This window comes from Electrophorus electricus, chromosome 10, assembly GCF_013358815.1.
Source record: "Electrophorus electricus isolate fEleEle1 chromosome 10, fEleEle1.pri, whole genome shotgun sequence".
Taxonomy (NCBI): Eukaryota; Metazoa; Chordata; class Actinopteri; order Gymnotiformes; family Gymnotidae; genus Electrophorus; species Electrophorus electricus.
Genome location: NC_049544.1, coordinates 10651939 through 10663495, shown reverse-complemented (window position 1 = coordinate 10663495; position 11557 = coordinate 10651939). Strand labels below are relative to the sequence as shown.

The following is an 11557-nucleotide window of genomic DNA, read 5'->3' as shown; positions in this document are numbered from 1 at the left end:
CACCACACCCACTCAAATCTAGCTATACAGCGTGTTGTGATGTCAGAAACGTCTCACTTTTGCTCTATGAAATTATTTTAAAGCATAATAGATGTATGTAGATGTATAATAGATGCAATGTAGGCCTTGCATTTTTTGACAATGGGTATGTGTAATGGTTTAAATGTCATTGAACATGTAGTTTACAAATGAGGATATCTTTAAAATAGAACAATTTCTATTTGGAATAATATACTTTGTTCATTCTTTATTCATTTTATGTCATGTGTTTGGGATGTCCAGTGGATTCTTAAACATGTCAGTAAAAAGTTTTTTTTTTTACTGAAAAAAAATTGAAAACAATATGTTTTGCTTTCATGTTTTCATGCTCAACAAGCACATTTAATGTGTTTGTATTCTAGGTTTGTATTATTAAAAATGTTTGACAAGAATAAAATCAAGGTTTTCCCACATGAAATGGTGTATTCTGTAATAGCATAGAGATTATTTTGTCATAGGGTGCAGAAGTATGAGTAGCATGCTTGGTGAAGTAGAGTATTAAGTCAACATGGGAAGAGTCTTGCGAGGCTAGGACTTTGGACTTTGCACACAGAACAGTGACCTGAGTGATATCGATTTGTTTTATAAGATTTCAGGACTGTACAGTAAGTGAAATACTATTTGATTATTACTGTGTCTGAGAATCCTGAAATTTGTTCATGAGTGCAAACAAATACATTGCAAAGCCTACTTTAAAAATAATAAACAAATAAATAAAGGATGGAGTGCTAGTGTCATGACAGTGATAGTGAGGTTTGAATAAGATGAAAAGTGTGCTCCAATCCTTATACTGCATAACAGACATGTAATGTAGACCAATACATCAGTACAGTGGAAGCTAGGGGGAAATCTTTATTTATTGATTGGTTTAAACTGCTTAAATAGATCAGTGTTGTCAGTGTAAAATATATGTCATTCTTTTAGATATAATTTGCTGTTTCTGTGTCTTATGAAAAAAATGTATTCATTATGTTCTTTTTATTAACAATCAACATTTTAAATAATTAAAGCATTAGCACTTAAAAACATTGTGACATGATTGAACTGAAGGACCTTTGGCTCTCAAGCCTCAGGGGTTTCAATTGACCCTATACTTGGCTCTTCCAATTCTGCCAAGCATACAATAGTCTGTTTTTGATGTCATATACTTGTAAGACAGATTTTATCCTGAGGATCATCTGGATTCAAAGTCAATCATGCACATTTCCTCACATGGTAGTATGTCAGAAAAAACATGGGTCATTACTTGAGGGTTTCCTGCTTGTTTCTTTTTAGGTTTTACGGCATTTTTGAGCAGTTATAACAACAGAAACCTGTTTCACCTGTTTTTCTCTCTATGGCTCTCTCTATGTCTCTCTCCCTGTCTCTCGTGTGTGCATGCACATCCACCTCAGAAAGGTGTGTAGCTTGTCATGACTAGCTGGGAAGAGCTTCTCAGTGTTAATATTTGAAGGAGGAAGCCTTTTCTCTTTCTGAGTCTTGTGCAACTGCATTTATTCCTGCTGTGCTTTTAACCTGATGTCACTAGGACTGTTGGGCTGAGAAGGACGTCTGCCTTTTGAAAGTGAACAGGACTAAACACAGATTTTACAAGCAATGGGTGAGCCTCTGCTTCTTTTACACTCTAGAGGTGACATGTTTCAAGGAGAGTTTGATCATGCTTGAAATATAACACAAGCTTGTATTATGCCAGGGTTGTAAATGCTGATTAGAAGTTAGTATACAATATGTTCCCTATGTGTTATATGGACTGTGTGACAGTATGTCACTGTAGATCAGTTTAAAATGTTTATAAACTGACCACATTGACCAAACTATGCCTGACTATCTTAGATTGATAGGCATACAATAATAAATAGATAATTACAATGCTATGGCAGTTCAGTCAAAAATTAGGTTTAATGAGTCATTAGTTTAAGATTTCTTTAAGAACATTAAATGTAAGTGAACTATTTTCAATTCCATACTGTGCAGTTAAAATGCTGAAAGTGCTGTGTTAGAGGGAATGGCTGACCTGCCTTCCTCTTTTCTGAGTTACTCTGTACCGGGTACTCTGGCTTGGGTTTCTTTCATTCATAACTTGAGCAATATGTGATTTAACAGCAGATAAGATACTTGCAGTACTGTAATAACAAAGGTTTATACCTTTGTAAGCAGACAATACTGAAAGCTGAATTGAAGCATTTGCTGTACGAGCTACTATTTAGTAACTACAGCTAGTGCAGTCAGTACCACAAACTCCACCTGCAATCATATCTCGCATACCACATACCTTCTGGCCTGTTGAAACACATTACTTTGTAGATATCTGCTGACTGCACAGGATAAATCACCCCACTTTTCTGAGATCTAGCATTGTGATGATCTAGCATTTCTGAGATCTAGCATGTCAGTTTGTTTATCACACTGGTGCACTGGTTAAAACTGTGCCCAGTCTATATTTGACAGATTAAATAACAAAGGACATCATGGTTTATTTAAAAAGTTTGCATTGTGTCTGAAACAGTAGCAGTGCCAGTAAATAATTCTGTACTAAACATGTCACTAACATGTACGTGAACCCCAGCACCAAGCATTGATAACTTACATGTACCTGTGCTCTTTGTGCGCACATGTGTGCCTCAGAGGTGCTGGTGCTGGTTGACTTTGAGGGAACAATGGAAGACGAGCTGACAGTGCATGCCGGCGACGTGGTGAAGAATGTGACAGCATCTGCCGAGGAAGGCTGGCTGGTGGGTGAGCTCCGTGGGAAGAGAGGAATCGTCCCCTCCAACTTTGTCAAGGTCAGATCCTTTTCATATGCCATTTCTCATGTCTGGGTTGCCTGGAGGCCACCTTCTCACAGTGTAGTCAGCCTCTCAGTGAACTGTTTCTTCATTGCTTCTGTTTTTGTTTGTTCAGGAGGTTCCCAATTACTTGACTGGAGACAGCAAAAGGGAGCCACGAAGCATGCGAAAACGTATGTGTGTCTTTTCATGTAGAGACCTACGCATTCCAAAAGAAAATGACAACAAACTCAAAACTGACTTACTTTGGAGGATTATGAGCTTTTAGTTGCTCATAAAGTGTGCATTGGCTGCATGATAAACAGAACCAAGTAATGAAAGATTTCTTCCTCCACTGGGACCACATCCTATCTCGAGGGCCAAGTGCTAATTATAAGTGCAGAAATAGTGTTAAAAGGCATGTGACAATGAAGCGGAATCCATTTGACTAGAATCTTTTTTCTTAGCTGTTGGTTTAAACTCAGAGTTCCTCAGATGTTTATTTGTACTTGTTTGCCACGCCAGTGAAGATGCCGAAGGAGCAGTGTAGGAAATGCGAAGTGGCCTTTGCCTACACACCAACAAATGAAGATGAGCTCGAGCTGATTGTTGGAGAGACCATAGAAATCCTCAGAGAGGTAGTTAGCAACATGTTTCTCACACTCTTTACAAAGGCACACTCATTACAAAGGCACTCTTTGTAATGTTCAGTGGTCAACATACTTTAGTTTGTCATTTTTTCATGGTTTTCATGACATTTTGTCATGATATAGTATATTGTTACACCTTTCTTTTGTTTTTGTCCATAGATTGAAGATGGGTGGTGGATGGGGAAGAAACATGGCAAAATAGGAGCTTTTCCATCTAATTTTGTAAAAGAAATCATCTCTCCAAAAGGTTTACTTATAGTGATTAACATTTTGGAGTATTGGATTTTGTTGGTCTTCACATAACTCAAATATTTTGCAAGTAATATTGAATGATTTCCTCATAAGACATGTCCATAATGTCTCTGCGTGTCAATGTTCTGCAGATACCAAGGCAAATGAAACCAAAACCAGGTCTAAGATCTCTGAGGCTGTATTCAGTAAAGAGGTACTTCCAGACTGGATCTCTGTGCAGAAGAAAGCTTAGCATGATGCAGAATCAAAATCTAATTAGTCTCTTTCTGCCTAGGGAATACAAACAGAGAGAGTGAGCACACACCATAAAACAAATGGTGAGTACATTTACATTTCAAATTATTTGACATTTTAAAACACTGAACAGCAAAACTGACAACTGGCTTCTGGGACTCTCAGTGCTATTTGGCCTGTTCAATGCATGGCTTGTAAGTCTTTCTTGTGATGTCAGAACATCACAATTAGTGTCATGAAGACTAATCAGTATATATAATCCACTAGCTCCTCAGAATCCCCCAAAGCCTGTATCCTCGGCTGGTACATAACTTCAATACGTCTATTACATTGCAACTTAATACACAATTATTGATCTGTCTGTCATAATACCACTTGTTAAGATACATGTGTATATACATTAAAATACATAAATCTAAAGATGTTAATGTATTATGTTAATGGTCTCAGTGGTTCTGTGTGAGACTGTAATTCTTTTGTCTTCCTTTCTGCTGGTAATGATTAACATTCCCCACGTTTCCAGTTAAACATTCCTTTAGTGCACTGTCATAATGTTCGTCAACTCAACACACTAAACATTCCTGTTTTTGTTGTGTGCCAGTGAAAGAATGTTGTCAGGTCATGTTTGACTATGCAGCCATAGCCGAAGATGAGATGAATCTAAAGAAAGGAGACTTCATCACCATCATCAGCAAGGTCTACCACTGACTGATAGTAAACTGATTATAAATCTTCTTCTACCCCTTATGCTGTATTAATAGATGTATTTCAGATACCTGCTTCACATTCTCTTGCCTGTGAAGGCATTAGCCATTATAGCTGACTGCTGATCATCTTTCAGTCTGATATGCAATGCATGCAAGAAAATATTTAATTCTTAGTCCAGTACACTGCTTGCTGTATTGTTCCAATCCTATTTTAAAACTTTAATCAGATGAATATAGTTCCTGTATATTACAGGTTATTTTTAATGCACTGGGTACTTCATGAGTAGTGGCAATTGACTATTTATCCTGTAAATGGCATTGTTATTATTGGTATGTTTGAGTTTGTGTGTGTGTGTGTAAGAGGACACAAGGGTTTGGCTTTATGCACTGTTCCTCTGGGCTACAGGTCACTGATGATGAGGGATGGTGGGAGGGTGAACTGAACGGTCAGAGAGGCTTCTTCCCTGACAACTTTGTCATGGTGATCCCGATGGACACTCTCCAAGTGAGTGGGATGGAGAAAAGTTCTCACACTAGCTCTATTGCATGAAAATGGAGTGTCTTCTCAGTCAACATTTCTCTAGGATTTTCCCAAATGTTTTCAGACCAAACACATGCAGTTATTTTACACAGACTGTCGAAGCTGATTGATCAGTTTATTAGTAGCTTTACTTTGGTCTTTCTGTGGCTGTATTTTTTTGCTGTTTTTTTAAGCATGTTTAGCATGAAATGAATCAATGATTTCCATTAGTCTGTGAGCAAAGGAGGGGCATGATGTTGCTACTATGGAAATAGGTTTAATCCAGCACTGTTTCTAAACAACACTATTTTAAAATTTTTCTTTTAGCTTATGGACAAAAACCAACCACCACTGAGACGTGGCTCAGAGAAGAAATCAGGTAAGGCAGTCATTCTATTTTTAAACAGTGGATCTGGTAGAACTGGTAATCAGGGATAATGTAATCATGAGATTTAAACATACTAAATGTCTTCATATATGCTAGCAATATGCTGAATCCTTCACACAGGAGGTTTATTTTGTTAGATGTGTCAGGAAGCCACAGCAATTTTTCCAGTTTGGGAACATTTTCTCTACTGCTGTAGGGTGTGAATTCATGGAGTCAGAGTATACCTTTAGTTGTGAAAACACATAGCCCAAATAAGCATTGGCAATAGGTTTTCAAAAAAACTTTCAGCAAACCCAGGAGTCACACAATTATGTATACATACAACAAACACATGTGTGTGTGTGTGAGAGAGAGAGAGAGCGAGAGCTCTACATATATACATATGTAAATAAGGTTAGAAACGACAGAAAAGTCAGTTAGGCCAAAGTTATAAATGTCTTGAAAAGACATTCTACCTACCTGTTCTAACTGAAAAAAAACCCCTCTAATTGCAGTTTCATTTATCCTTTGCAATTCCTAGGCTAGGTTTTTGTTTGTGCTTTGTGAAAACCGATATTTATGCTCTGTAATCAGAGGCACAGAACACTTTGAGTCTTGCTGCACTCAGTGTGTCAGCTTGTGAAAAAGGATGTGAAATGCTCATTTACAGCTGTCACAACTGGAGCAGGAAGTGGGTTTTTGACAGAGATAAGCTTAAAAAAACTAAGAACACCTGCGACTTCTGTGGTTGTTTTTCATTAAAAGAAATTTCAGATAAAAAAGTAACACCGTTTTAGATTAATTTCTGTAGGATGGTTTCAATGCATAAATGGCTTAACCTGCATGCTCTTATAAAATCAGGACTTTCAAATTGGTGTAGTTCATAGAACCTTCTAAACACATTAAGTTTTGGTAGGTATGAGTTGTTCAGGAAGTTATAGGCCTTGCTGACATCACGTGAGCTGAATGCTTGGAGGGCAAGGGCACTTAAATATGTTTTGCGGCATGTGCAGCAGCTAGAAGCAAGGCTTGCCTTCCTGACAGGGTATGTAGAAGCTGACCTACTGTATATTAGCTTTTTTTTTTATGTAAAAAGGCTTTCTTTCATAAAATATTTCTCTAATAAATATATGTCACTCTGGATAAAATGACATAAATGTAAATGCTCTTTGTAGAGATTATTATTGTGCTAAATCTGTTAAGAAGTAGCATTCAGTAATCTTTAAGGATCCAGAAAGAGTGCCATAAGATTTAAAAAAAAAATTGTTTAATGTTGAATTGAAAGAAGGTTAGATTCCATTCTGGCAAGAAAACCTAAACTGAAGCAAATGCTCTGTTACTAATTAATGTCACTACTTTAAGACTTCACAATTCAAGGGTTGTTCTGAACTGGAGGTAGTATACAAGTGGAAATTCTGATTACACACCATTTTAATTTTTCAAACTATTGACTGCAGTTTAATAGATTACTAAAAGCTGTGAGTTCTATTGCATGTGGCTTCATGAAATCACTTTAGGAAGTTTCCCAGAGTTAAGTGTTTCCCAAGGTTTTTTTTTTTTTTCTTGTGAGAGGTTTGCGTAGCCCCAAGAAACAGCATGCTGCTTCCTCCATCAGGAAACCTCTGACATTCCCATGCTTTTTTCAGACCTCCTCTGCACACCCCATGTCATTATAACTGCGCTGTAAAATATTGCTTATTTTGTTAGTTCAGCTGAAACATTCATGCTGTTTAATGTTCTCTCTGGAGTCAAAAATGACTTATATGTAGAAATTATATAGTCAACACTGACATGAAAAGAAAATCTCTCTTTATATGACAGTAAAGCAAGCTTCTGGAATGGAGAAGAGCAGCACTGAAGCAAGCTTGAAGACCGAGACCATTGGTAAGAGTACTGTGGCGCTGCTCTAATTATTATTTTGCTGACGTTTTGAAGAGTACATTTATGCCAAAGATGACTATAAACATCAAACTGCCATGTAAAACCATTTAGTGCTTAACAGGCCATTATATCTACAGGGCTACTAGCATGCATGACATTACCTTTGTTTCCAATTAAGGCTTCACATAATACAAAAAATAATAATAGTAAAATACATAAATCAGTGTACATGCTCAAACTCTGAGCTGCTTATTTTAATTAACAGGCTCAGTGAAATAAAAAATAGCCAATCCCTACTTCTTTGTGCATTATGGACTGATTTTGTATTGTGATTATGAATGCTTTATTTGTTATTGTGTGCAGATGGAAAACTAGAAGGCAAAGACTTCAGAAGTGATCCCCCTGGTAAAATCAAACTGCCTGGCTTGTTCAAACCCTCTCCTCCTCCAGTGAAGGACAAACCCCACAAACCTGGGCCCAGGTGAGCATCAAACACTCTAGCTGGCAACTTAAATAACTTAAGTACACTAAATATAGTAATTATAGTTAGTAAGCACACATACCATAAATTTTATTTATTAAATATTCATACTTAACAAAATGCACAGTAAATACAGAGAAAATATGGCCACTTTCAAGCATGTTAATTGAAAGTATGATTGCTAATTTTTTGTTGTTGTTAAAATGTGAAAAAGAATGTAACACTTATTAAATACAGGCTAATAAGGAGCTTTTCCCTGGCATTTTTGCTTTCTGCTGTGTTAAAAATGCCAGACCAGAACTGTCTGAAAGTAGTGTTACATGCCCAGTCTTCAGAAAATCTAAAGAGAGAGAAATGGAAAAACTAGATGAGTCACTCTGAAACTAAATGAGTTTAAATTGCATGCTTCCTGTTTTTCAAGCATGCATACTGTAGACTATATACCACTTATCAGGAGAAAAATCACCTTGAGCTCGTATAACACTGACACATTGTGGAAATTATTGATGCAGGAATTCTGCACAGACTTTTAGAGCTACTTTCTGTTGTTGTCTGTTATGTTATGTCATGGCACAATTTTAATATTACTTAAAACCTAAAAGTAAATGTTTGACATTTAGGTATCCTTAAATAACATTCATATTAACATTGTTTATTAATGCTAAAAGGTTTATTCAGATTTCATGGTAATTTTAGAACAAGTGCTCATATGTCTTGGTGACCCATTTGTGTACACCTGCAATATTATCAGCAAATGAAGGCTTGTTATAGCCATGCATGGAAGATGAAGGTGTCACACAGTCTTACAGACTGGGCTGTGTTTTCATATTTTAGGAATGGTGATGAGCAACCTCCTGCCTCACCAAAACACCCAGAGAGTAAAGCCAAAGACCCAGGCCAGTTTGATGGAGTAGACGTGTCTTCAGTAAAACTTAGCCATCCTACAGCCAACAGGGCCAAACCTCCACAGAGGAGACCACCAACAAGCCTTGGCACAGCCTCTCAATGTAAAAAACATCCTGTCATTTAATGAGTTAATTTTAATCTTTATTAATTCATGTCCTTTAGAGAAATGTTTATTCCCTGTCCACCCACCACCTGCAGTGTTTCCTTATGAGCTAATTGTCAATCAATTCTTAAGTTGGATCAGATGTGTTAATGCCAGGGAAACAAATCCATGTGACTTAGTTTGTGACCCAGAGCATGAAATTGGAAACTTTAAACAGGTGCTTATATACAAAATTTCTCAAGATGTGTGGATTCTGCAGACAAAAGACCAGATATATGTGACAGTCTGTAAAACATTCACATGTCATGAGATGTAGGGAAGCCAGTTCCATGTGACAATGCTTTTAATGCCAGTGCACAAAGAATTATTTGTTACAGTTATTACAAGTGTGAAAACAACAAGGAACCAAGATGCATGAAAATGTTATCTGATTAAATTACAAGCAGGTCCAAAATGCTGGTTTCTGACCCTGGTGTTGTTGGACAATGATTAGTCTGAAAATAAATCAATGGATGGTTTTAATGTTTTAGAACAATTTTGAGGTGAAAGATATATATCAACAATAGATGAATGACATTAGACTAGATTTGTCAGAGATTGTCATTTCAGTGATTTAGGCCCAGTACTATTGGCTTAAGAAAGGAGATTTGGTTCAGTAGCAGGCTCTGGAAAGCAGGGCTAATGGCCTTTGTTTCTCTATAGGTTCCTGCTGATGACCATCAGAATGAGGTATCAGCAGAACCAGACGCAGCACCCCAGAAATGTCCAGTTCCTCCCAAGGTTTGAAAACAAAACAATTAGCCAGAAGATGCCAACTACTTCCAGTAGGCATAACAAAAATGACTGTGTCAATGTTTAGACAATAATCTGGTAGCCAGCAAAGGTTATGTCCTCAATCATTATGTTTTTATGTACTGATGCATTTATATATTATCATCTATCATGAACACAAAATAACACATTAGTATATAATAAATATAACAGTAAGTTGAAAGTTAATAAAATCATAGAAAGTAACTAAAACAATGTTTAATTAAAATATAAGTTTTTCAACATATAAGAAATGTTCAATATATCAAATAAAATGATGTGTTTTACAGGTCACTGATGACCATTTACCATCAGCTACAAAGGAAGAGCATCTTTCCACCACTGCCTCAATATCACAGCATCCTACTCCATCCAAAACTGTGAATGAGGTCAAGTTCGAAGAAGAGAAACCCACACTGGATCAGGTGCTTGCTGATTTAAAGGAACTGCGCATAGCACTGGAACTGTTCAAAACTCGGCACAAGTGAGTAGCTTCACCACGCCTGCATTGTTAGAGGCCAGAGTCAGTGATTCCAATACCAAACTACAGCATGTGGCTCATATTTAATCATCATATGTTGAAATGTATAATTCCCAACAGTACAGACATGCAAGATCTTAAAAATGAGCTGAACGAGGAAAGAAACAAGCGAATGAAATTACAGGTATGTGGACTACTGAGAACTTTTTTTTCTCAGATCATAGTTTCAGATCATTCATTCAGTTATGATAACATTCATTCAGCTTTTATGGCTTGCTCATCAGGGATCTGGATGCATATATTTGTAAAGCTGCTTTGTAACAATGTGTGGTCGCAAAAGCACTATATAAATAAATGTGACATGACTTGGCTTTACTTTGGAACTCCTGACTCATAAGGACATATATGTTCCTACAGTGCATGGCTTTGTGCCCTCTCTAGAGGGCAGTAGTGTGTTAAACCTCACACATAGTCAACAATAAAAATGTATTAGTTAAGAATGAGATGTCATACATTGTCAGTCATTTATAATCTTATATATATATATATATATATATATATATATATATTTAACTTTATGAAAGTGAAAGTTACAGCAGATATTAACATGATCCATGTTAATCCTTGCAGGATGAGGTACAACTGCTGAAAAAACAAAATTAACCCCAGAAGACTCAGTGATCATTTGGACTCTCTCCCTTTAAATATATTGTTTTTATATTGCTGCTCCCACTGAGATACTGAAACAGCAAGAGATAGAGTGTGTAGAGACAGCATAGATGAATATTTCAGGCACATAGCTTCTGTGGCCCTCTGACTAATTCCACTCTCAGTGGCTTAAAGGCAACTGAGTTCTGTATATTCCTGTGGATAACTCTCCAGGATCATGGCTGTACATATAATGATATGTGGGACTGATGGTTAGGATTAGCACACTGTAAATATAGATCTCACTGATTATAGGCTAATGCATGGGGAATGAACCAGTGTTACATTTTTTTTAATTATTATTCTCAACTTTTCTTTTTTTTTCCTCTGAATTTGAGCTGTGTTATTTATAAGATGTACACATCTCTTTTAATTATATATAACATGCTGTCCCTGTAGAGCAGTCTGTTTGGTAAAACGTCTGGTGTATGCTTTCACAGACATGTGGTTCTTACTGGGGATTTGTACTGTGACACTAAGCAGGATATTCTTGTTCATAGGCCTTATATTTACATGTCTTATTTAATGTGTGTGTTTGTTGTGATTAAACCCAGACTAGAGCCTAGCTGCATTATGAACAGTTAGTGAATTGGAAGCAGCCGAAGGATGTATTTTGTTATTACAAATAAACAAATTTGGTGATGCTATATTAA

At 36.7% G+C, this 11557-nt stretch overlaps 1 protein-coding gene across 1 annotated transcript; it reads left to right on the top strand.

Moving 5' to 3' along the window:
• The first annotated feature begins 1553 nt into the window (after positions 1-1553).
• sh3d21 (SH3 domain containing 21) lies at positions 1554-11542 on the top strand. Its single transcript, XM_027001600.2, is given in 18 exon segments — positions 1554-1639; positions 2665-2822; positions 2941-2998; positions 3330-3442; positions 3614-3701; positions 3838-3899; positions 3981-4023; positions 4542-4636; positions 5054-5152; positions 5495-5546; positions 7356-7424; positions 7794-7896; positions 8731-8896; positions 8898-8903; positions 9608-9685; positions 10006-10199; positions 10317-10380; positions 10827-11542. Coding segments are annotated over 18 exon segments (1485 nt in total). The 5' UTR covers positions 1554-1635; the 3' UTR covers positions 10860-11542.
• The last annotated feature ends 15 nt before the right edge of the window (positions 11543-11557 follow it).